At 43.3% G+C, this 27,427-nt stretch overlaps 1 protein-coding gene across 4 annotated transcripts; it reads left to right on the forward strand.

Annotated features, from left to right (window-relative positions):
- Positions 1–33: 33 nt before the first annotated feature.
- Positions 34–26,869, forward strand: SCRN3 (secernin 3). Of its 4 annotated transcripts, XM_084797993.1 has the most exons (8): positions 38–141; positions 2,015–2,175; positions 4,135–4,316; positions 5,478–5,674; positions 11,364–11,573; positions 20,772–20,934; positions 21,951–22,125; positions 26,234–26,869. In XM_084797993.1, exons 2-8 carry the CDS (start codon positions 2,017–2,019, stop codon positions 26,408–26,410), a joined length of 1,263 nt encoding a protein of 420 aa, XP_084654119.1. In that variant the 5' UTR covers positions 38–141; positions 2,015–2,016; the 3' UTR covers positions 26,411–26,869. The 4 variants fall into 4 exon arrangements, with proteins under 4 accessions (XP_084654120.1, XP_084654122.1, XP_084654121.1 ...); XM_084797994.1 differs by lacking the exon at positions 11,364–11,573 and having other exon boundaries at positions 34–141; XM_084797995.1 differs by lacking the exon at positions 20,772–20,934 and having other exon boundaries at positions 37–141; positions 26,234–26,370.
- The last annotated feature ends 558 nt before the right edge of the window (positions 26,870–27,427 follow it).

A 27,427-nucleotide genomic window follows, 5' to 3' on the forward strand; every position in this document is an offset into this window, starting at 1 on the left:
CTGCGGAGAGAACTTCCGAGGTCGAAGGTGACTACTTCCGACGATTAGAGCCTGGGCCCGCCCCGCCCCTCCTCGTCTCTTCCGGTGGTTGCTTCTAGTAGCTGCGGCGGCTTACCCGGCGTCCGCGCGTGCGCACAGAAGGTAAGCTCGGGGAACCAGCTCTGCGTGAGGCTCGCTCTCGGCTGGGTCGCGAGCAGCGGAGGGTCCTTCCGAGCGTAGGCAGCCAAAGCGGCGAGGTTTCGAAGTTCGAGCCCAGCACTTTCTGGCAACGCCAACTCCAGTTGCAAAAAATTTTCTTTTGCAGCGGAGTTTCCATGTAGATTATGGAGACAGTTTCACGCCAACTGTAGGACGTCTGTGAGACTCAAAATATTGGTGTTACCTAAAGCACTGGAATAGACGGTTAGCTCGTCCTTTCCAGTTATTATTATAATTGTTGTTGTTACTATGCCTTTTTTGAGGCAGTCTCACAATGTAGCATTGACTAAGTAGACCTTGGCCGCGAAGTTACTGAGGTCCGCCTGCCTTTGCCTCCCCAGTGCTGGGAATAAAGGCGTGCATCACCACACGCAGCTTCAGAAAGATGTTCAGCAAACATCGTGAATGGTTAGGGCTAAGGGCTTTCCTCCCTGGGTGCTGTTTACTTTGTTGCTGTCACAATTCCAGTTAGTGTGTCACCCACTGCAACTTGATGGCCCTAGGGACCCCAGAGTTTGGTGTGGGCATGGCTTAGTCCACTGACCTCTAGAAAGGATAAGAACAAGCCAAATTGGGACAGATGACAGCTTTTTGGGGGCAGGGTTGGCTCTGTTCCAGGGTTTTTATCTTGTTTTTGTGACACCGTCCATGTAATGCTCAAACTTGGATTACCATCAAGCCGGGCTTTCACGAAACTTCGGGGTTTTACTAACTCTTCAAAACAGCCCTAGTAGATGGTGTTTTAGTTTTAGTTTGTTTGGTTTTGGTCCTGCACTCCCTTTGTAGACCAGACTGACCACGAACTCAGAGATCCGGCTGCCTCTGCCTCCGAGAGCGCCATGATTTTTTTTAAGTGGCACATGCCTTTAATCCCAGCACTTGGGAGGCAGAGTTTTTAGTTTAGTGCCCCCCCCCCCCCCCCGCAAGGGGCAGGGGTTGTTTCGTTGTTGTTGGGGTTTCATTTTGGGTTTTTTGTTTTGTTTATTTTTGTTTGTTTGTTTGAGACAGGGTCTCTGTTTGGCTCTGGCCATCCTGGCACTCACTGTCTAAACCAGGTTGGCCCCAAACCAGAGATCTGTCTGCCTTTGCTTCCCAAATGCTTGGATTAAAGATGTACACGATCACCGCCCGACCTTTACATAATTTCAAACAATGATAGAGAGATTAACATATCATCTAGCTGTCTAGGACTCACTATCTAGTCAGGAGCCTCATGCGTACACAGGGCAGCAGACTATGGCATGTGCAGCTACAGGCATAGTACACAACACAGCAGACTGTGGCATGTGCAGCAGCTACAGGCATAGTACACAACACAGCAGACTGTGGCATGTGCAGCAGCTACAGGCATAGTACACAACACAGCAGACTGTGGCATGTGCAGCAGCTACAGGCATAGTATACAACACAGCAGACTGTGGCATGTGCAGCAGCTACAGGCATAGTGAAAGGAGTAGGGAACACACATTGGAAGAAGGTTTACAGAGGAAACTTGACCTGTAGACTAGAAAAATGTGGTTCTCGTTGTCATTTTATTACAGTAGTAGTACATGGCTAACTACTAAGTCATACTCTGATTTTTGTAGTTTATGTAATGTTACTCATTTATTTGTTTAAGACAGGTCCTACTGTGTACCGCTGGCCATCCTGGCGTGCACAGAAGTAATACGATAGCTAAAACTTTACTGTGCACCCTTCTTAGGTCTATCCCTTGGCCATAGAGAAAAGCTCTTTGTTTTAAGTGTACTTGACATGTTTTCTCTTTTTACTTTGAAACTTGTACATGCTTTCACTTCTTTTTTTTTTTTTTTTTAAGAAATGGAACCCTACTCCTGTGACACTTTTGTGGCATTACCGCCAGCAACAGTTGAAAATAGGGTTATTTTTGGGAAAAATTCAGACAGACTCTTCGATGAAGTACAAGAAGTAATTTACTTTCCAGCTACAGCTCATAATGATTTGGGAAAACGTCTTAAGGTGTGTGAAACATATGTTGTGTTAACAATACCTAGTTTGAAAAATGTTGTTAATGGATATGTCTTTAAAAAATAATTTTGTTTTATATGTATAAATAGTTTACATATATGTATGTATGTGCAGCACATGTGTGCCTGGTGCCCAAGGAGGCCAGAAGAGGGTGTTGGGTGTCTTGGGGCTGTAGTTACAGCTGTCCTGTAGGTGCCAGGACCAGAGCTGTGGCCTCTACAAGAGCAGCAAGTGCCCTTAACCAGTGAGCCATTTCTCCATCCCCATAGATGCTTATTTCTTTCCGTAGCTACCATTTGACAGAAGTTAAAATTCAAGAATTAAGGTTGAAAATAGTTTGAACTAAAAATAGACTTCTGGGCTTTTATTTCAATAATTTCGAAGGAACTGCTGAAATAATAAAAAGTGTTCTCTTTGATCGAATATTTGAATACTTTTTATATGTTAGAAGTGACAAGAGAGTTAAAGTCACTTATTAAAACCTGGGCACTATCTTATTGGAGCTGAGCGTGTGCGAATGGACTGTGGCAGCACAGTAGAGTAGGGTGGTTTAAATGCAGAACTTAGGCAGGAGCAGCAGATTGTGGCAGCAGAGAAGCAACGTCTAGATCAGACTAGGGATTAAGGAATGGGGCTAGAGAGTTGGCTCCGTGTTTAAGAGCATTTGTTGCACTTGCAGAGGACCCAGATTAATTTCCCAGCATCCACATGGTGGTTCACAACCATCGGTAACCCCCGTTGCATGAGATCCAGTGCTCTGTCTGACCTCTGTGGGCTCCAGATTTTATTCCGGATCTTATAAATAACAGGCTTAGTTTCTTTGTCTATGGTGCTGACGATGAAACCCATGCCCTCTTGTGTGGTATGTTAGGCACATATTCTATCACCCAAACCACAGCTACAGCCTTACACGTAAGTTTTGTGGTTCATCAGAAAGATTTATTAGGCTTCTGATAATACCATCAATGTACATTTTGTGTATTTTTCTCACCTCTTATATGCACATTAAATAAAATGTCCTTTATAATTTTTATTTAAACGTGTATTTACATGGAACTTAAAGGTGTATATTACTTTCTATTGTTATGAACATTTTGGATTCTTGATGTCCTAACACTGATATGTATTAAGTATAAGACTTCTTGTACATTAGACTATAGTTTTCTTTTTCAGTATCCGTTTATTATGGGATATCATTTCCATTCTAGACTTGTATGTTTAAATCTAGCCTGTCATGTAAGTTAGGTTCTTACTCTTTCCACCACTGTGAAGGTGCCTCAGAGGTCACTTACACCGGAAGTGTGGGCCTGTGGCAACTCCCATCTGACCTCTGGGTCAGGACATGCTAGACACTGAACCTTTGAGCTGCTGCTCATCACCTCATATTAGTTATTCTCCACGAGACAGCTTGAAGGTTAGTAACCTTCACTCCTGGGCTTCCGCAGCTGCTCTGCCCACTCTGCCTGGCCTTCATACTTAATATTTGTTGTATCTTAGCTAATGGAGAAGTCTTTGCTTCTTGAAATGAAGCTTGATGTATCTTTGCCACTGACCTGTCTTAGCAGGGTGTATTATTATTATTATTATTATTTTGGTTTTTTGAGACAGGGTTTCTCTGTGTAGCCTTGACTGTCCTGGATTCACTGTGTAGACTAGGCTGGCCTCGAACTCATAGCGATCCTCCTGCCTCTGCCTCCCAAGTGCTGGGATTAAAGGCGTGCGCCACCACCCCCTGGCTAGCAGGGTGCATTATAACAGGCACACTCAGAGCGTATTTAAGTGATGAGTGCTTTACAGTCGATTCTGCCTCAGTTTTAAGGTTAAGGCTTTTGTTACTGAAAGTTTCAGTTTAGCTCCATGATGATGTCTTCCAAATGGTGTTTTAAATTCTGGAATTCGGTAACTTTTCATGTTTGGTCTTATAGTTGTCTGACTTTTTCTTCTTGACAGTGTACTTACATAGAAGTTGATCAAGTCCCCGAAACATATGCTGTCATCCTTAGTCGCCCAGCTTGGTTGTGGGGGGCAGAAATGGGAGCCAATGAGCACGGAGTCTGCATCGGGAATGAAGCCGTATGGGGAAGGGAAGAGATTCCTCAGGAGGAAGCTCTTCTGGGCATGGACCTTGTCAGGTAGCTACTGTGCTGTTTCTCGAGATGGAGCAGCATCCGTGTTCCCCCCAGCACGCAGTTTCCTAGTCTATGGTGGGTGGCTCAGCACACAAGGTGCTCACTGCGCAAGCGTGAGAGCTGAGTTTGAGCTCCAGCACTCATGTGCGTCTGTAGAAGTCCTAGCACTGGGGAAGCAGAAGCAGGCAGTTCCCTGGGGCTTGCGGGGCAGTAGTCTAGCTGAATTGGTAAGTTCCAGTTCACCCGCAGATCCTGTCTCATAGCTTAAGGTGGAATGCAATTGAAAAAGTTGTTGGACCTCAACCTCTGGCTTCTACAAACATGCTTACATGCATGCATGCCCTCAGACTCACACCCACATAAGCACATACATGCAGCACACAAACACCTACCTAAACTCATGCATATCATTAATTAGGAGAGGGGCCAAAATTAGACATTACCACTTATCAGAAATGCCTGAATTGTTTTATCACATGGTTGATTAATACCTTCATTTTACAAAGAAATATCTCAGTCTTAGAAATAAAACTAACTTTGTTGTAAATTACCAAGATGGAACTTGACTCCACAAATGTTTTCATTGTCTCAAACTGCCTTAAGAAGTAGGAGTCTAGCCAGGAGGTGGTGGCACATGTCTTAAATCCCAGCACTCGAAAGGCAGAGACAGGCGGATTGCTGTGAGTTCGAGGCCAGCCTGGTCTACAAAGTGAGTCCACGACAGCCAAGGTTAATACAGAGAAACCCTGTATCAAAAAGAGAGAGAGAGAGACAGAGAGAGAGAGAGAGAGAAAAGAAGAAGGAGGAGGAGGAGAAGAAGAAGAAGGAGAAGAAGGAGTCTAAGATTTTATTTTACATATTAACTTGTGTTTTCTCATTTTGAGTATAGTTAACACAGTGTTTATTTGTTTGTTTGTTTGTTTGTTTGTTTGTTTTCCCTTTTTCAAGACAGGGTTCTCTGTGTACCCCTTGGCTGTCCTGGGCTCGCTTTGTAGAACAGGCTGGCCTCAAATTTACAGTGATCCATCTGCCTCTGCCTCTCCAATTGCTGGGATTAAAGGCGTGCGCCACCACGCCTGGCTAACATGGTGTTTCTTGCACATGAAGTTAAAATGAATAAAGGAAATTATTTTTAATCTGAGACCCTCAATATTTTTATTTTAGACTTGGCCTTGAAAGAGCTAATACAGCTGAAAAAGCTCTTGATGTCATTGTCGACTTATTAGAAAAATACGGCCAAGGTGGAAACTGTGCAGAGGGTGAAGAGTTTAGCTATTTTAACAGTTTCCTGATAGCTGATAGGAGTGAAGCCTGGATTCTGGAGACTTCAGGGAATTACTGGGCAGCAGAAAAAGTTCAAGGTATGAACAACTATTTACAATTTGGTTTCTATGTTTATATAATTAATAAAATATACACTTAACTGTAGATAATGCATTTTTTTCCTCTCTTGAACAACTACTTATATTATTTATTCCTTTTCTAACTTTGGGTGGAATTTCAGAATTGTATCATGTATAAATTTGGAGGTAAAGAAAAGGGAATTTGTCTGGGATGGGTGGCTTTGGGTCTGTGTTTAGAAAGGGTATATTAACACAGCAGTAAAACAAAATTGGATGCCATTGACTAAAACAATGCAATTTGATTGCGTTGGAATTGATTTCTCCCCATGATTTACTTATGGTCATATATTCCTCTTATTTTTTCTTGTGTGTGTTTGTTTGTGACATGTGTACATGTCTGTATGCCAGGCGTGGGGCAGGATGGACCACTGTGTACAAGGGAAGGTCAGAGGACAGCCTCCGGTGACTCATGGTCCTTTCGGAGGCAGGGTCCCTGGTGTCTGCTGCTCCTGCATAAGCCTGGCTAGCTGACCCATGTGCTTTGGGGGCTCTTCCTCTCATGCCTTCCCTCTCAGCACAGACATGGAGGGATCATCTTAGCACAGACATGGAGGGATCCATCTCAGCACAGACATGGAGGGATCCATCTCAGCACAGACATGGAGGGATCCATCTCAGCACAGACACAGAGGGATCCATCTCAGCACAGACACGGAGGGATCCATCTCAGCACAGACATGGAGGGATCATCTTAGCACAGACACGGAGGGATCCATCTCAGCACAGACATGGAGGGATCCATCTCAGCACAGACACAGAGGGATCCATCTCAGCACAGACACGGAGGGATCCATCTCAGCACAGACACAGAGGGATCATCTTAGCACAGACACGGAGGGATCCATCTCAGCACAGACATGGAGGGATCATCTCAGCACAGACACGGAGGGATCCATCTCAGCACAGACACGGAGGGATCCATCTTAGCACAGACACGGAGGGATCCATCTCAGCACAGACATGGAGGGATCCATCTCAGCACAGACACGGAGGGATCCATCTCAGCACAGACATGGAGGGATCCATCTCAGCACAGACATGGAGGGATCCATCTCAGCACAGACACGGAGGGATCCATCTCAGCACAGACATGGAGGGATCCATCTCAGCACAGACATGGAGGGATCCATCTCAGCACAGACATGGAGGGATCCATCTCAGCACAGACACGGAGGGATCCATCTCAGCACAGACACGGAGGGATCCATCTCAGCACAGACATGGAGGGATCCATCTCAGCACAGACATGGAGGGATCCATCTCAGCACAGACACAGAGGGATCCATCTCAGCACAGACATGGAGGGATCCATCTCAGCACAGACATGGAGGGATCCATCTCAGCACAGACATGGAGGGATCCATCTCAGCACAGACATGGAGGGATCCATCTCAGCACAGACACAGAGGGATCATCTCAGCACAGACATGGAGGGATCCATCTCAGCACAGACATGGAGGGATCCATCTCAGCACAGAGATGGAGGGATCCATCTCAGCACAGACACAGAGGGATCATCTCAGCACAGACATGGAGGGATCCATCTCAGCACAGACATGGAGGGATCCATCTCAGCACAGACACAGAGGGATCATCTCAGCACAGACCTGGAGGGATCCATCTCAGCACAGACATGCAGGGATCCATCTCAGCACAGACATGGAGGGATCCATCTCAGCACAGACACAGAGGGATCATCTCAGCACAGACATGGAGGGATCCATCTCAGCACAGACACAGAGGGATCATCTCAGCACAGACCTGGAGGGATCCATCTCAGCACAGACATGGAGGGATCATCTCAGCACAGACATGGAGGGATCCATCTCAGCACAGACACAGAGCGATCATCTCAGCACAGACATGGAGGGATCCATCTCAGCACAGACATGCAGGGATCCATCTCAGCACAGACATGGAGGGATCCATCTCAGCACAGACACAGAGGGATCATCTCAGCACAGACATGGAGGGATCCATCTCAGCACAGACACAGAGCGATCATCTCAGCACAGACCTGGAGGGATCCATCTCAGCACAGACATGCAGGGATCCATCTCAGCACAGACATGGAGGGATCCATCTCAGCACAGACATGCAGGGATCCATCTCAGCACAGACATGGAGGGATCCATCTCAGCACAGACACAGAGGGATCATCTCAGCACAGACATGGAGGGATCCATCTCAGCACAGACACAGAGCGATCATCTCAGCACAGACCTGGAGGGATCCATCTCAGCACAGACATGCAGGGATCCATCTCAGCACAGACATGGAGGGATCCATCTCAGCACAGACACAGAGGGATCATCTCAGCACAGACCTGGAGGGATCCATCTCAGCACAGACATGGAGGGATCATCTCAGCACAGACATGGAGGGATCCATCTCAGCACAGACATGGAGGGATCCATCTCAGCACAGACACAGAGCGATCATCTCAGCACAGACATGGAGGGATCCATCTCAGCACAGACATGGAGGGATCATCTCAGCACAGACATGGAGGGATCATCTCAGCACAGACATGGAGGGATCCATCTCAGCACAGACATGGAGGGATCCATCTCAGCACAGACACAGAGCGATCATCTCAGCACAGACATGGAGGGATCCATCTCAGCACAGAGATGGAGGGATCCATCTCAGCACAGACACAGAGGGATCATCTCAGCACAGACATGGAGGGATCCATCTCAGCACAGACATGGAGGGATCCATCTCAGCACAGACATGGAGGGATCCATCTCAGCACAGACACGGAGGGATCCATCTCAGCACAGACATGGAGGGATCATCTTAGCACAGACATGGAGGGATCCATCTCAGCACAGACATGGAGGGATCATCTTAGCACAGACATGGAGGGATCCATCTCAGCACAGATATGGAGGGATCCATCTCAGCACAGACATGGAGGGATCCATCTCAGCACAGACACGGAGGGATCTTAGACACTACTACCACCCTCAGCTTTACAACAGCCCCGGGGATTTGCATTCAGATAACCCATTAAGCTTTCCCTCCAGCCAGTCCTCTTTTTTTTTTTTAAACTTCCCTTTTATTGTATATATTTAGACAGTATTATTTTTAAAATAAATTTCTTTAGGATTTCACATGTAAGTACTGTATTTATATCATAACATGATTAGAAATGGAGTGTTTCTGATGTCAAAGTTACAGGGAATTTGTAATTAGTATAGGGAACACATATTGATATTCTTTTTTTTTTAATTTCAAGGGAGAAACCCAGAGGTAGAAAGGAGCTTAAAGTAGTGAGTAGACTCTTCACTCCTGCTCTTACTGCCTTCTCCGCAGTCAGAGGCTAGCCTTCTGCTGAGACCTACTCACACGCTGCTTGTGCACTTGTGTCTTGAGTCTCCTAGTTTTACAGAGGAGATAAGAGGCACAAGGAAACACACGAGGTGGAGGCTAGCCCACTTGGTGTCACGCTTGTCTAGCACATGCAGAGCCCTGCTCCAATCACCAGCACTGCATAAAGCAGAGTAGTGGCGCACACCTGTCATCCCAACCTCTGGCAGGTGAGAGCTAGGGGGACGAGAAGTTCAGGAGTCTTATGCACTGCAGAGTTTGCGTCTAGCCTTGGCTCTAGCAGAGCCTGCCTCAGGTAATTGGGGGGCTAACTGCGTGAGTGATGTGGACCCGTGGTTGCTCTGAACGTCAGAGGAAGGAAAAGTCGTTGTGAGCTTCTGGAAGAGTTCAAAAAGGCTACAGGAGGAGCCTGCTGTGGAAGGTTCCAGTGTTACCTTTCAAATAGGTTATTGCCAGTTATTTTCATGGACTTAGGAATACTGTTTTTATATTTGGCGGTTTTGATATATTAATAAAATATATAAAATTTAATCCATTTTATTATTATGGTTATATCATTGACCACTTTTTCTTTTATTAAATATCCTACCTGAAAGACAAAGGAATAAATACTACTGAAAAACATCTTACCTGGTCATGCAGAATGAACGCCTTCCTGCATTGATTATTCTGTTGCAGTAACCTTGCTGCTGCGTTCTTGTCCTCTTACTGAATGATCTCAAGAACTAGATTGCTGTTTCAAGTGTCTCCAGCACAGAGATGATACATCTCTGATAGCTAGCTAACCGCCTTGTGCGTAGTACACACATGTATTGAAATGCTGAACAAAGTGTCATTCATCAAACCATGAGATACACCATGACTGCGGATGGCGTGATGAGTCTTCCCAGAATTGTGCTGAGTTTAAAACACTAGAAAAGGCTGGAGAGGTGGCTCAGAGGTTAAGAACACTGGCTGTTCTTCCAAAGGTTTCAAGTTCAATTCCCAGCAACCCCATGGTGACTCACAACCATCTATAATGTGATCTGATGCCCTCTTCTGGCATGCAGGTGTACATTGCAGGTGAAACACTATACATAATAAATCTTAAAAAAAAAAAAAAGACAAACAAACAAACACACGCCCCATGAGGGGGGAAGGGGAGGGCATGATATCTCAGCAGATAAGGGTGTGTGCCACCGGCCCTCACAACCTGAATTTGATTCCCAGAATTCATAAACACATACACACAAGTAAACACATGTACATTTTTAAATGTTTTAAAATAAATTTTAAAAAGCAGAAGGCTGCTGTGCATGGGGGCGCACACTTTAATTCCAGGCCTCTGGAGGCAGAGGCAGGCAGATGGCTCTGAGCTCGGCTAGCCTGGACTACAAAGCTGTAGCTAGGACAGCCAAGACTACACAAGAGAAACCCTGTCTCAATAAATAAATAAATAAAAATTTAAAAAGCCAGAAGGCTATCTAATGAATAATTCTACTTACATAACATTCTTTTTAAAAAACGTGCATATGTCTATGTCGGCATGTGTGTTACGGCATGTGTGTGGAGGTCAGAGGGCCACTTTTGAGAATCAGTTCTTTGTTTCCATCATGTGAACTCAGGTGGTTCAGTTTATGGCAAGTGCCTTTACCCAAATTATATTAGGTTGTGAGATACATACACACACACACAACATACACACACACGTGTATATACATACATATATATACTAATACATAGACTCAAAATGTTATATATAAATATATATGGATGATATATATATCCATATATATATATTTGGTTATATATCCAGTATAATGGTTATATATGTTTGTATACATAAAACATTTTGAGTTTTAAATTTATGTATAACCAAATATGTGTATATATAGTATATATACATATATGTATATATAAAACCTTTTGAGTTACATTGGAGTCAAAAAGTCCATACTGGGTACCTGGAGTTAATAAAGCATTAGGATTGGGAGATGCACAGGTTTGGTATGAAAGGGTAACATGATGGTACAGGTGTTCTTTTTCTTGACATTATCAAAATGAATGTTCTTGCTGTGATATTATTCTATCGTTCTATAGAATGTGATGGGTGGAAACTGAGTGGAGTGTATACCATCTCTCTGGATTATTTCATATAACTGCACCTGAGTCTACAGTTATCCCAAAGTTTAATTAATTGTTTAGAATATGCAGTAGCTGTACATGGCAAAAACTCACTCAGTGTTTAAATGGTGGTTAAAAATCATAATGTAGAGGTAGATGCTTTGTGTTAAAGGTGACATTTCTGCTCCTTTTCATCCTTTGCAAATAGGAGTCCGTAATATTTCCAATCAGCTTTCCATAACAACCAAGATAGACCGGGAGCATCCAGACATGAGGACCTATGCCAAGCAGAAGGGCTGGTGGGATGGCAAAGAGGAGTTTGACTTTGCTGCAACATATTCTTACATTAACACGGCTGCGATGCTGACCTCGTCAAGCCGATACTGTCAGGGCTACAGGCTTCTGAATAAACACACAGGTAATTTTTAGCATTTAAATAACATAAAAATTTGAATTTTGTGCAGATATAATGTGGGAGTGATCTCATACTTAGTAAAATATGGTTTGAATAAAACAGCATTAGGGTAATACAAGCTATTTTGTTTTCTGATATGTGTGAAATATTAAGCCATTATAAAAACATACTGGTTCCTTTTGAGGGTCAAGTTCAGACTCTCAATCCTCAGAAACTTTCTTCTCTTTTGTAAAAAATTTGAGTTGTGGTCTCACTATATAGGCCTGACTCCATCTGCGTGCACATGTGCACTCATGCTGTGCACAACCACCCGCCCTCCCAATACTGGAGATCAGCACATAGCTAAACAGAAAGGAGTGCACCAGGCGCGAGGACGCGCGCCTCAGTGCGGAGAGGGCTCACCATTCGGGAGCTGAGGCAGGAGGAGCCAAGCTAGTTCAGTGCCAATATATGCTGTATAGGAAGACTGTGCCGCAAGCAAACTCGACAGAAGGGAAAATGTCAAGAATCCCAAGGTTGAGGGTAACAGGACAAAAGGAAGAAAACCAAATAGACGATTATAAATCAGAAAGCTACTACATTGCAATATTTGTCGTATTAACTTTAAAATAGGAATCACAGACTTGAAGCGCATGCGTGGGTATCGTAATGGGTGCAAGTGTGATGAACAGGTCATCCAGAGAGAGAAGCGTCTCTCCAATAATAGTTCCGTAGGAAATTGTCTGCTGGTATCGTAAGTTTAAAGTTTGCTATGATTTTTTTTTCTAGACAGAAGAGCCTATTCCTTTCTTTCCGTCTGTCCCTACCTGATGGCTATTTGAGTGTGCTGCATGTATATCCAGCTGTATCTATATTCACGCGTGTATTTTAAGTAACCAGTTTAAATTGCTATGAGATTGCACCCTGTGTTTTACATTTACTTTCTGGAGCCTTCCGCTGCAGTCTCGGTACTTATTCAGCGCTTGCTCGTGGATTACTTACAGCTACCCCACTCAAGTGATCATGTAAATCCCCCTTTCATTTTGAGAATTGTAGGTTTTGAATCCTGGAAACATTTTCATAATACCTGTATTATCACGGTGTTACAGTTCTGACATTGTTTTTTATTACAGCCTGCCATTTGCAGGAATTTAGACCTGAACCATTTTTAAACCTCACTAGATGTTGAAGCTTTGTGCCTGATAGTGTGAATGGTAGGGTTTGCTTTACCGCTGAGTTTAACATGGAGCACTGGGTGTAGATGTAGCACTCTCTTCTCCCAGTGATGGTCAGGAGTTACTGAAAGATGCAGCTCCTCTAGCAAGTCCCCTGTGAGGTCAAATGAACTCATGCTGTGTTATGAAGGAGCTGGGTAAGAGTAAGCATGCGTGCACAAAACCTGCTGCCACTGGTACAAACTGGTTGGTAGCTTGTTTCTCTAACAGCAGCACTTTAGGTTCTTTCACGTGAATCTAAATTTTCAGCAAAGCATCAAAAATCCATATTTTGGATACAGACTTGTGGTGAGCTTCTCCTTTGATCCCCATACTAAAGGAGAGGGAGAGGGAGCTTCTTGCCTGTTAGATTGCCTTGTGAGTTAACCCAGGGCCCGATGGACACTAAGCATGTACACTCTATTATGATATGCTTCCAGTCCCAATTAGTACAGTTTTGTGAGGAAAGAAAAACCCATAGTCAACTAAATGTAAATGAAGATCATGCGTTTCTTTAGGACTAATTTTAATACAGTAAACATTTCATATCCTAGTACATCTAATGGCAGAAATTATATTTTACTTTTTAATTTTTTTAAAAAAATTAATTAACAAAAACCAAAAAAATTTAATTAAAATATAATTTCATAACTAGACAGTGGTGGTGCACACCTTTAATCTTAGCACTCAGGAGGTAGAGGCAGGTGGATCTCTAAGTTTGAGGGCCAGCCTGGTACAGAGCAAGTTCCAAGGCTACACTGAGAAACCATATCTTGAAAACAAACAAACAAACATATGTATATATACACATGTGTGTGTATCATATATATACATACCTACATGTATAAATAAATCTACATAAAAATGCAGCCTGCTGAGCCCATTGTGTTGCTTGCACATCAGTTTCTAGGACTAACCACTGATTATTGGATGACCCGTTAGGGTTATCCCTGGGGAAGACTTAATTCTCTCAGCAGTTCTTGATTGCCTGTAACTCTCATCCAGGGGAAGGAGCCTCGTGATCTTTCTCTATCTATTTTGGGATATCAGCTGTTGGAATTGCTCAGGTCCAGGTTGTTGGTATTTCGTGGGTTTCACTTCCCTATTACATAGGGCACAGTCTCGCAGCAGACTTCCTGGTCCTCTGACTTGCAGTCTTTCCTCCCCTTCTTTTATTATGCTCCCTGAGCCTTGGGTGCAAGAGCTGTGCTGTATCGAGTGTGGCTGGGCACCCTGTGTTCTGTTGTTCTCTGCATTTTGATTAGTTATGGCTTTCGGCAATGGTCCTTGCTGCAAAAGGAAGCATATTTGATGAGGGGCGAAATCTGTTCTTATCTGTGGGTAAAGAAGAGTGTATAGAATGCAGTTAGGATTCATACTGGGTTAGGAAAGTGGTGGTAGTGGGTCCTCTAGCACCTGTTGTAGGTTCAGTTTTCTTAACCAATATATTTTATTACGAACTTATTAACCCAGTGTATGTTCCTTATAACCCGACTAACCTAAACAATAGGCAAAGAGGATTAAAGAATAACAAAACTGTAAGGATATCAGTTCTGAGGAGCAATTCTCCTGGTGTTACCAGCAGGATTTCTTTTGCTGGAACCTGGAGTAACCAGAACCTGGAACCTCAGCAGGAGCCCAGAGCCCTGAAGCCTTCCCTCGAGTGGTTCTCTCGAGGAGCATCTCAAAGTGATGCGATGAACAGCCAAAACTATCCCAAGTTTCCAAAGGCCCCGCCTTCAGTTTTTGGGCTCATTTATATATCTCCTCCTACAGTCTGTTCATGGGATCTTTTCAGCTGGCAACAATCATGCTCCTGCACAAGATGGTTGTCTTCTAGTGGATTAACCTCATCTGTTCTCTCACAAGACCTTTCCAATCCCACACTTGGAATCATAACAAAAACAGGTTTATCTCTCCTTCAACCCATGGCCACATGTAGTTGGCTAGATTTATCGTAGCAGGCGTGACTTCCCTCCTGCCTAAGTGGGTTGTGAGTCTAATTAGACAGCTGTTGGTTACCAAGATGTAAGTGCCCGGCTGCACTTTCAGTGATATGGCCATGCTGGTCATTGTGGTTCATAGGCATCATAGCTGGGCAGGACTTTTGACTCCTTTGCTCCTCAGCAGCTTGCATGGCACCTTCTGGTAATATGAAAGCTACTGCTCAAATCCGCTGAGTCCGATGTACAGAGTGTGTATTGGTTTTGCCATTAAGGATTTGATCTTCAGCTTCTGGGAGGCAACCAATGGCAGCAGCGATAGGTTGTAGAGCTGTGGGGATCTTGTAATCCCCTGACCAACAGTTTGAAAGGAGGTCTTTTGTGCCTGTTGCTGTACAGGGTTTTTGTGAAGCAGTCGGTGGCCCTTGGGAGGACGTGTTACACTAATTTAAAGCAGTTCTTGTTATAGTATAGGCCGACCATGTCCATTACTATTATTAGGAAACCTGTACTACGTTAGGGTAGCAGACGGCCGACATATTTGATAACTGAGAGGCGGAGTGGTAGAATGGGTAAAAGCTTACTGCTGTCTGTGAAGAAATACCTGGCGTTAGACTGATGTCCTTCTGAGAACACCTCTTCAAGATCTGAGAAGGAAAGCCCACTGTTTGAAGGCATGGATTAGCACCCCAGACAGCCTGGAAAGGACTCTTCTAATACCTTGGATGGGCCTTTTCTTTCCATTACTTTCAAGTCTTCCATTTTGAATAGTGAATCCAGGGCTTTACACCTCTTTGACACTGAGATAATATCCCTAGTCCAAGAACCTGACTTTCTATGTTATAATTGGTCCTTAAAGCAGTTTCTGATTTAAAAGTATTATGGAACACAGAGTAAGTAAGCAGAAAGTAATTGTTAAGGCCCTTGAAAGCTTACTAGAGCTCCCACAAGTGTCACAGGCCTTAAGGCAGCTTTATTTGAGGATCAACTGAGAGGCAAGAATGGAAAGTGGCCTAAGTGTCCAGTTAAGGACCCGGAATTCTGCCAGTCTTGAGAGGTGAGGATTAACAGAGTTGGTCCATCTCAACTGAATCAAAGTCATCCTTATGCATCTTAGTTATTTCCATAAGATCATGAAATCCTCTGTGCAAGAAAACTCCATGCAAAAACAAACAAAAGGCAGAGTTCAAATTTGGGGCCTGGAGAGATGGTTCAGTGGTCCAGAGCACTGGCTGCTCTTCTCCAGAGGGCCCTGACTTCGACTCCCAGTGTCCACGCTTACAACTCTCTGTAACTACAGTTCCAGGAAATCCAGTGCCCTCTTCTGGTGTGTGCAGATGTACATGAAGACAACACATCCACATATACAAAATACACAACTAAAAAAACTTTTAGGGGCTGGAGAGATGGCTCAGCAGTTAAGAGCATTGACTGCTCTTTCAGAGGTCCTGAGTTCAATTCCCAGCAACCACATGGTGGCTTACAACATCTATAATGTGATCTGATGCCCTCTTCTGGTGTGCAGGCATACATGTAGGCAGAACACTGTATATATAATAAATAAATAAATCTTTTAAAAAAAAACTTTGAAAAAGCTCTATGCAGAACTTTACAAATTTTTATCTGACATTTTCAGCATCCAGTCAGAAGTCATCTGGGGCTGGGGACCTCAGTTAAAGTACTGCTGTGAAATCATGAGGACCCACATTCGGATCCCCAGAACCCATGTAAATGTCAGGTGAGCATGGCGGCCTGCCTGTAATCCAGGCCTTGAAGGCAGAAACAGGACCCCCAGGACAAGCTGATCATGACACTAGCCATATTGGTGAGCTCTGGGCTTGCTCAAGAGGTCCTTCAGGTACCAAGGTGGAAGACTGACCAGGGTGATGCTAGACATCAGCGTCATGACCCCACATGAACACATGGACACAGCGCAGGTAATCACATGCGTATAGACACGTGTATAAACACACATGAAAATGGGAAAAAGATTATCAGTCTTGCCAAGACAAAGGACCAAATGACTGAAAACCAAGAGAAAAAATAAGTGACCATTAGAAACCAATTCTCAGGCTATCCACAAATTAACTTCATCAGAAACAGAACTTAAGGTTAAAATTACTTTAAAACTTTTTTTAAAAACAAAAAATTATGTTTGTGAGAGATGAAGGAAATGGAGCCAAAGCTGGATGTGGAAGGCAGGCGAATGGCCTTGAGTTAAGGCCTGCTTATCTATATATTGAGGTCTAGGCCAGCCATTGTAACATAGTGAGACCCTCTTTCAAAAAGAATAAAGAGAAAGAGAAAATGGAGAATTTAATTTGTAAACTAGGGAACCAAATGGAAATGATAGGACAGAAAAATGTAACTGAAGCTAAGAGTTTGTCAGATTGATTTAACAACAAATTAAACAGAAAATGAAAGTTCAATAGAAAATAGCCTTGCAGAGCATGGTGGCACTCAGGGAGGCAGAGGCAGGTAGATCTCTGTAAATTCAAGGCCAGCCTGGTCTACAAAGTGAGTTCAGGACAGCCAGGGCTATAAGGAGAAACCATGTCTTGAAAAACCAGAAAAGGAAAGAGAGAGAGACCGAGAGACAGAGACAAACAGACCCAGAGAGAGAGATGAGAAAGGGAGAGAGAGAGAGAGAGAGAGAGAGAGAGAGAGAGAGAGAGAGAGAGAGAGAGAGAGAGAGAGAACAGAAAGGGACAGACTAGAGAGACACAGACGCAATAGTTGAAGGCCCACTGGCTGAGAAATTTTCCTAATTAATAAAAGTTACCAAAGCCAGAAAGCAGCTCTGTAAATCACAAGGTGGATCTAACCAGGACATTGACATCATCACAGCATTTCAGAGGAGATGAAAATCTGTAAAGCACCTGGAGAAAATAAGTACTCACGGGGCAAATAGAAACTGGCAGCTAATTTTCAACAGAAAGGAAAGGACCTAGAAGACTGGAAATGGCATCCTAAGGTGGAGAAAAATCGTATCTACTAATTTTGAATTGCAACTTAGTGAAAATATTCTCCAAATACAAAGTTGAAATAAAAAAGAGAGATTTCATTACTCACTATTGGGCACTAAAAATATTAAGAGACCTTTTTTTAAAAAATTATTTATCTATTCACTTTACATCCTTATTGCAGCCCCCCTCCTCTCCTCCCAGTCTGTCCCCCCACCCCCACCTCCACCTCATATAACCCCTCACCCTTCCCTCTCCATCTCCTCAGAGAAGGGGGAGGTCCCCCATGGGTACCAACCCACCCTGGCACATTAAGTCACTGCAGAACTAGGTGCATCCTCTCCCACTGAGGCCAGATAAGGCAGCCCAGTTAGGGGAACAGGATTGAAAGGGAGGCATCAGAGTCAGAGAGGACCCTGCATCAGTTGTTGTTGGGGGACCTGTGTGTTAACCAAGCTGTGCATCTGCTACTTATGTGCAGGGGGCCTAGGACGTGGCCATGCGTGCTCTTTGGTTGGTGGCTCAGTCTCTCCCCATGGGCCCAGGTTAGTTGACGATGTAGTGTTGTGGAGTTCTTAACTCTTCTGGCTCCCTCAGCCATTCCCCCCAGCTCTTTTCTAGGACTCCCCCAACTCTGTCTAATGTGTGGCTGTGGGTCTCTGCATCTGTTTCCCTCAGCTGCTGTGTAAAGCCTCTCAGAGGCTTGTTAGCCTACAGTCATAGCAGAGTAACATTAATAGTGTCAGGGATTGGTTCTCTCCCGTGGGATGAGTCTCAAGTAGGGCCAGTCTGTGGTTGGCCATCCCCTCAGTCTTTGCTCCGTCTTTGTCTCTGCACATCTGATAGGCAGAACAATCGTCGGGTCAGAGGTTTTATGGGTGGCTTGCTGTCCTTAATCCTTCACTGGATGTCTTGCATGGCTACAGGAGGTGGCCCCTTGAGGCTCCACATCCCCCTTTGCTAGGAATCTCAGCTAGGGGACCCCGTTGACTTCCTGGGGCCTCCCCTATCGCAGGTCTCTGGAAAATCCCTGAGGTGTCCCCCCCTTCTGGTTTCCATTCTCTCACCTGGCCCTCTCTTCCCCACTCTCCCTGCTCCTAACCCCCCTCATCCCTCTCCTACCCAGATCCCTCCATCCATCCACCGCCAATGCCTATTTTATTTCCCTTTCTGAGTGAGATGCAAGCATCCTTCTTTAGGTCCTCCTTGTAACTTAGCTTCTTTGGGTCAATGGATTGTAGCCTGGTTATGCTCGACATTACAGCTAATATCTACTTATAAGTGAGCACATTCTATGTGTGTCTTTCTGGGTCTGGGTTACATCACTCGGGATGATATTTTCCAGTTCTATCCATTTGCCTGCAAATGTCAAGATGTTCTTGTTTTTAATAGCTGAATGGTATACCCTCAGAAAGAGTGTACCACATTTTCTTTATCCGTTTTTCCTTTGAGGGACATCTAGCTTGTTTTCAGTTTCTGGGTGTTATGAACAATGCTGCTATGCACCTAGTTGAGCAAGTGTCCCTGTGGTATGGTGGAATATACACCGTGTGGTATGGCTAAGTCTTGAAATAGAACTTTTTCCAATTTTCTGAGAAAGCGCCAGATTTATTTCTACAGTGGTTGTACAAGTTTGCACTCGCACCAGCAATGGAAGAGTGTTCTTAAGGGCATTCTTTAGGAAATAAATAAATAAATCCCAGCTAAGTGTGGTATTGCACACGTGTAGTCACAGCTGCTAGAAGGTTAAGGCAAGAGGACTGTGAGTTTGAGGACTGGACAACTTAGCAAAACTGTCTCATGATTTTAAAAATTTATTTATTTACTATGTATACAGTATTCTGACTACATGTAAGTCTGCACACCAGAAGAGGGCATAGATTTCTTTATAGATGGTTGTGAGCCACCATGTGGTTGCTGGGAATTGAACTCAGGATCTCTGGAAGAGCAGGCAGTGTTCTTACCGTCTGAACCATCTCTCCAGCCACTTCATGATTTTTTTTTAAAGGAAGGAAGGAAGGAAGGAAAGAAGGAAGGAAGGAAATGAGGGTGTTTGGAGGGGTGTGGGTCAGTGGCAGAACACCTGGTTAGCAGGACATGCTGGTGTAATCCTTATGTGAGTAGAGAGAGAAGTGAAAAAAGTAGGGAAGGAAGAAAGAAGAAAAGCAGGGATGGTCCCAGATAGAAGCAAGATGTGCAGGGCTGGGTGAAAAGTGAGAGGAGCAGAAAGCACATGGCTTGAAATAAATGAAAATTGACTTTAAAATAATACTTAATGTTCTGTGGCCATAGTGACAGTGCTCAAAACCAATTATGCACAGATACATGTGGTGGTGTGACTACAGTTCCCATAGTTCAATGGCAGAGCTGTAGGGAGAGTAAGGCAGGCCTACTTTGAGACTACACAGCTCCCAGAAGTTGACTTTTTAATTCAAGGATTCACCTGTAACAGCTTTGCTGAAAAGTCCTTAGAGTGAATGGCAGTCAGGTTGCTCATACAAAGTCGTCCTTTTCTTCCGCTAAACTCAGGTTCAGACTTTTATCAGCCTGGAAGCTTATCGATGCTCTCTTAGTTCGCCACTGTTTCTCACTGGCATTTTTCCTAAACTGCTTTTCATATGGGGTGCTTACCTGAATCACAACACTCTGGTGGCCGAGGACATTATGGATGGTTGTGAGTCACCATGTAGGTGCTGAGAACCAAGCCTGGGTGCTCGGCAAGAGCATAAGTGAGCCTAACCACTGCGCTAGCTCTCCAGCTCCCCAAAGGGGCTTTACAGCTTTCTTCATCATTGTGTCCTCCACACTGACTTTTTATTTTGTCATTAAATAGTCAGTCAGTGTTTGCTCTGTGCTAGACATGGTGACACAGTAGCATACGTGACTGAGTTGATGTGTGAATTTGTGGCTGATATAAATTCTGCGTGAAGACACAGGCAGTAACGAACATATTCTTCACCATTTGCCACCTGCCCCCACCCCACCAGGCCCCATTGGTGCTGGAGGATCAATACCAGTATGTATCATTTTATCTTATTAATAGAGATTTGCTTGTAAAATATATGCATTATTTGATGGGCTTTTAAAAAATTATTTCCTCAGGATACATAACATTTGAAACAATGATGGAAATTCTTCGAGATAAACCAAGTGGCATCAATATGAAGGGAGAATTCCTGACCACGGCAAGCATGGTTTCTATTTTACCTCAAGATCCCAGCCTTCCTTGCATTCACTTCTTTACAGGGACTCCACATCCTGAGAGGTGACGTCCTCAAGTACTGTAACTACCAAGAGGTCATAGGATGGGGCACATAGTTGGTGTGTAGATGATTTTTGTCAGTATAGTTTTTATAAGAGAGAGGGGGGGGAGGGGGGAAGGAGGGAGGAAGGGGAAGGGAGGGGGAGAGAGAGACACACACACAGACACAGACACAGAATTGAATGCAAGTCTTCTGCAAGAGCAATACCACTGAGTCACCTCTCAGTTCCTCAGTATAAATCTTTGTCACATTAATAAGGCTATAACTTTTAATGTATTGTCTGTTTGGGTTTTAATTTGCAGTTTCTTTGTGTGCATAACTGTTGTCGCTTTTATGAGATGTCTTGTGTTATCCTTTTCCCCACAGCATATTTAACATTGTCAAGAGAAGTAGATTCCTGATTTCAGATGCTATAACATTAAGTGACAACAGTGAACAGCATAAATGATCTTATGTCAAATACACATATGCACCTCATTTAGAAATTACATACATGTACAATGTAAAATATTACCAGTTCAAGTCAAGTGTCCTTAGGGCTTCCATAACATGTCTTGATTTAAATCATTCGTATCTCTTATAAGACCTAATGTACATTATATTAGAAACAATTTTATATTCATTCTTCTCTAGTGTTACAGTTCTTCATATTAGTAATGATATTTTTGAGTGCATAAAATGAAACCCATGTCTCATTAACTTTGGTGCTGAATTTTACTTTAAGTCATAACCACTGCTGTGACTTTTACCCTGGCAAATGACAAACTTTCTGTTTTCTGATATTCTTAGTGTGCCAGGCCATCTGGTAGGTCTTTGGGAATACAAAACTAAATAAAGCATTGTCTTCTTGCCTAATGTACAGGGAGATGAGCCTGAGAATAACTAATGTGGCAGGAACCAATTAGAATATAAACGTTATTATTGGAAACCTCAATTAGAAGGATTCTAGGAAGACACAATAATTGTTTTTTTAAATATATATTTGACATACAAATTCAATAAAGACTGTTTCTTCTAGGTCTGTTTTTAAGCCTTTCATATTTGTTCCTCATATTTCACAACTGTTGGATACAAAATCACCAACATTTGAACTTGAAAGGCCAGTGGCAAAGAAGCCATATGTCAAGCCTGACAGAAGACACCCACTCTACCAAAACCATCAACAGGCCTTGGAAGTGATAAGTAACAATAAGGTATGGTCAGGCTGTATGCTTTGTGTATAATTACGAATAGTTCAAGGCATAACTCAATTCATATTCTGGATTTTGTAGTATTAGCTTTCTTTCCGTCCTTCATGTTAAACATAGGGTTAGGCTGGGTGTGGTGGTGCACACCTTTAATCCCAGCACTCAGGAGGCAGAGGCAGGTGGATCGAGGCCATCCTGGTCTACAAAGCAAGTCCAGGACAGCCAAGGCTACATAAAGAAACCCTGTCTTGGAAAAAAAAATAGGGTTAGAAGTAATGACTCTTAGACTTATGGAGCAATATATCTTTGACCTTTGGTTGAGAGTGTGTGTGTTGTGGGCCAGCCAGTGGTGTGCACACCTTTAATCCCAGCACTCAGAAGACAGAGGTAGGTGGACATCTGTGAGATTGACAGGCCAGCAGGGTCTACAGAGAGAGCCCTGTCCACTCCCCAACCGTACTCCCGCCAAAAGAGTATCTATGTATGTTTTGACTCTTTTTAAAAAATTTAGATCTTGACAACAGTAACAATAGCTAACAGTTACTGAACACTTAGTTTTATGTGCATTATTTAATCTTTACAACCACTTTATGTATATTATTATTTTGATAAAGATTCTGAAACCAGGGGAAGTTGCATAATTTACTCAGTATATATTCCACAGCAAATATTACAAAGTCTCTGAAGGGCACCTAACCTGGTCTTTTTATATGATGTTCTTAATCTGACAGCCCTACGTTAAAAGTAAAGCGACTTAAGGGGCTAGAGGTCGATCAGAGAGGGCTCACCTGGCACGTGTGAGCCTCCAGATCCATACCAACAACCACTGCCAACAAACAAAACACAACTAGAGTAGGTGATTAAGATTCTGTAGACTTGGGGCTGGAGAGATGGCTCAGCGGTTAAGAGTACTGTCTGTTCTTCCAAAGGTCCTGAGTTCAATTCCCAGCAACCACATGGTGGCTCACAACAGATCTGGTGCCCTCTTCTGGCCTGCAGATGTACATATAGGCAGAGTACTGTATACATGATAAATAAATATTTTTGGGGGGGAAGCAGAGGCAGGTGGATCAATGTGAGTTCTAGGACAGCCAAGGATACACAGAGAAACCTTGTCTCAAAAAACCAAAAAACCCCAAAACAGCAGCAACAACAAAATTTTAAAAAAAAGAAAGAAAGAAAGAAAAGAAAAGAAAGAAATTCTGTAGATTTGAAATAACAAGCTGGGTTTTTTGTTTGGGCTTTGGTTTATTGTTTTGTTTTGAGATTGGTCTCATTGTGTATTCCTGACTAGCCCAGGATTTGCAGTATAGACCAGGCTGGCCTTGAATCCCAAGTGCTGGGACAAGTGCTGGGATTAAAGGTACAGGCCACCATGCCCAGCTAATTGCTTGTTTTGTTTTGCTGTTGTTATTGTTACCAAAATGATAGGTGCTCATTATTTTAAAACTTGAAGCAGCTTAGAAAAGTAATATATCGCTTGAAATAGCATCTCTAGAAAGAGCGTGTATTTATTTTGTGGAACAGATTGAGAGAAGAGAGGAGGAAAATAGATAAGAAGGAAATGGAAGTGCTGTCTAAAACTGGCATCAAGCCACTCCCCATGTGTATGTCAGCCATCTTGTCTGTTTCTTATCTGTCCCTACCGCCTGTTGACTGTCCTTTCCCCCACTATGCTGTCCTCAACCCTGCCCGTGCTTCATGAGACAAGAGCTCATTAGGTTGCCAAGACTGGTCTTAAAGTCACTCTACCACCCAGGCGGGGCTTGAATTTATGACCTTACTCCTCAGTCTCCAAAGCAGCTGAGACTCTAGTCCCTCTGGTCCTTTCCTCCAGTCTCCTTAGCGGTACCTACTGGAACTTGCGTCTGCTCCCTTGATCCACCTCCACACCCTTCTTTGCTCATGGCAGCACGCAAGTGCTTACAGCTTTCCCTGACAAACTGTTTCTAGCATGTAGGTTTTACGGCACTTTTTAATATTTGGTAAACTAATGTTACTGGTTTAGACTCTAAGCAACACTATGGATTGACATTCTGAAGTGGTGGAAGATAGTGGAGTTTGAGGGAAGTGTCACAGAGCTGGCGTCTCCTTCTGTCCTTTAAGGAAAATCACTTCTATGATAACTTTAATTTATGTTTCTTGAATACCTGTAAGGCTGGAAATCTATGCTTACTGTCATATTTTCTCCTTGGTGACTTAACTCTTTGTTTTTCCTTAGATTACTTCTCAATTGATGTTGAGTCAAGAGGCAATAATAAGAATATTAAGTCTTGAGTTTAAATAGTCTTCCTGCCTCAGCTTATGGGTAGATGCCGCCATTCCCACCTTATGCTCCTTTTTTTTTTTTTTTTAGTTTTTTGAGACAGGGCTTCTCTGTGTAGCCTTGGCTGTCCTGGACTTGCTTTGTAGACCAGGCTGGCCTTGAACTCACAGCGATCTGCCTGCCTCTGCCTCCCAAGTGCTGGGATTAAAGGTGTGGGCCACCACCGCCTGCCTCTTGTGTTCCTTTTTTAAAATATCAGTCAATTAACACTATATATTTATGTCAAGAAATTTTTATTTAGTTAGTTGTATTTGTTGTTTTCTTAAGGCATCTTGATTTCATTTTTCAAAACACCTGCCTTGCTTCATAATAAATAATTTTCCATATTTTCTTTCCATTATATGTGATTTTTAAATACTTATTAATTTTTGTGCATATGTATGGGAGCATGCATACGCCACAGTGTGTGTGTGTGTGTGTGTGTATGTGTGTGTGTGTGTGTGTGTGTGTGTGTGTGTGTGTGTGTGTGTGTGTGTGTGAAGTCAGAGGACAGTTTCCAGGAGTTGGTTCTCTCCTTTGACCAAATAGGTCCTGGGCACATTCATGCCCATGCACATGCACACAAATAAATAAATAAATAAAATTTAACAACATTTAGTTCTCTAAGCCATCTTGAATCTGTTTAATATGTCATGAAGGCAGAGATTTTGAGCTTGTTTTCCAAAAAGGCAATCAAGTATTTAAATATAGTTTATTGACAGAATTACTTCCCCGTCATTATTGCACACCACAGAGCTGCCTGGGGCGGGAATGCGTGCAGCCTCGCGGTAGGAGGCATCATTTTGTGGCACACTGTCCCACGGTTGTTCAGAAGTTTTAATCGGTGCTTACTTGTATACAGTGTTCTTTTTTTCCTCTAGACTCAACGTTGATGGCGACTTTTAAACTACTTAAAAATTATTCCTCTTAAGCCATGTGTGGTGGCGCACACCTTTAATCCCAGCACTTGGGAGGCAGAGGCAAGCAGATCGCTGTGAGTTCAAGGCCAGACTGGTTTACAAAGCAGAGGCAGAGGCAGGTGGATCTCTGAGTTATAGGCCAGCCTGGCCTACAAGGTACGTCTAGGACAGCCAGGGCTACACAGAGGAACCCTGTCTCGAAAAACAACAAACAAATGATTCCTCTTTACTTGGAAACATGGGTTCAGAGGCCGAGCATGTGCCTAGCACGTACATGGTCCTGGGTTCAATCCCCAGCAGCACACACAGGAACAGCTACACGATGTGGACATACCCCTGTTTTAAACAAGGAGAAAATGTCTTTTTCTTGCTTTTCCTCTTGAACATTACTGTTTTGTTTCCTTAGTGTGCAGATGGAGTTTATTTATCTACTTTCCTGTTTTCCAGTGCTGGGGGTTGAACACAGGTCCTCAAGCATGCTAGGCAAACACTCGGCCACTGAGACGTACTCCAGGCCCATTTCCTTATGGGATGCCTTTGGCCTTAAATACACAAGCTCTAAATCCACACAGCCTCTCCGTCTCGACTCAGCACACTCCTTCATGTACAGTCAAAGCGGAGTTTGTATTGTCCTGATTTCAGTTTCTGGTGTACTAACACTCTGTGATCACTCTTGTATTTTTAAATAAAATAACTAATTTTGGTATTTGGCAATGATTTTTCCCAAAGAAAACCATTCCGTTTTTCCCTTTTTTCTTTTTCATTCCTTTTGCATCTACAGAATAGGAAAGTAAGTAAACCATTAGAAACCAGAATGAGCAAGCCTTCCCAGTACATCTGAATTTCGTTTGATTCATGTGTGTGTGTTGACTTTTATTATTTTAATTAGGAAAAGGGCAAGACAGTGTTGGACAACATGAGGCAGCTGGAACAAGAAGTGTTTGAAGAAATGGAGTCAGTCCTCCGAAACAAGCATCTCGATGTGGCTAAAACTGCTGCTGACCTCTTTCCTCGATGTGTAAAAGATGAAATTAAAATTTATCAGTCAGGTGTTAGTTCTCAGTGACCATGGAAGTGGTCAAAAATATTCCTCACTGCCATGGCAAATGTTACAAAGCTACTTAAAGGAGATCCGATTATTCCTTCACAGTATTAAGTGATATTTTGGCTGCTAGAGCCATAGTAATTAAAAAACCCATGGTCGCACGGAGCATGAAGCACTCACACGAAGCATGGACTATGTCCCTTATACTCCTGTGTCCTCTGAGTCACATCCTCACTTAAGAAAGCTCAGGGTTTCTTTTCCTTAAGCAATGGAAAGTATGTCAGGTGTGTTTTTGTGCTTTAGGCAAATATCAACCAGCTTTAACAAGAAAAGTCATAGGGAAGGGGAATGGGGTGAAAGTGGGAGGGAGGGAGGAATGGGAGGATGCATGGGATGGGATAGCAAATGAGATGTAATATGAATGATTTTATTTTTCAATAAAAATGCGTAAAAAAATAAAATAAAATAAAAGTGTCCACAGTTAGACTGTTTGATGCTGCAGCCTATTCTGCGGAAGCACTGTCATTAAACTCAAAAGTGACCTTTGTCAAGACTTACGTGAACAGCAAACTTACGGCTCTAATTGTTTTTGCTTTCTCTCCTTCCTCCCCTCAGACGCTGTTCATCTTTTCGTTATCTGGGTAGTTTTCCTTTTCCAGGATGCCATGTATTTGGAATCTTACAATAGTGCTTTTCAGATTGGCTTCTTGAGGAAACTGCTTTCACCGTGCCTCTCCATGCCGTGATAGCTCATTTCTTAGCATGAGTGATGCCTTCTGGTTTGGTGTGTCACTCTTAAAGGGCATCTTGGATGCTTCCAAAATTTGCCAATTATGAATAAACATCCATGTGCAAGTTGCTGTGTAAATAACAGGCGTGGTGGCGCATGCCTGTAATCCCAGCACTCAGGAAGGCAGATGCAGGCAGATCTACAAAGTAAGTCCAGGACAGGCAAGGCTACTTAAGGAAACCCTGTCTCAGAAAACCAAACCAAACCAAACCAAAACAAAAAAAGTATATAAGTTGCTGTGTGGTTCT

Source organism: Acomys minous (genome assembly GCF_964271855.1).
Source record: "Acomys minous genome assembly, chromosome: 10".
Taxonomy (NCBI): Eukaryota; Metazoa; Chordata; class Mammalia; order Rodentia; family Muridae; genus Acomys; species Acomys minous.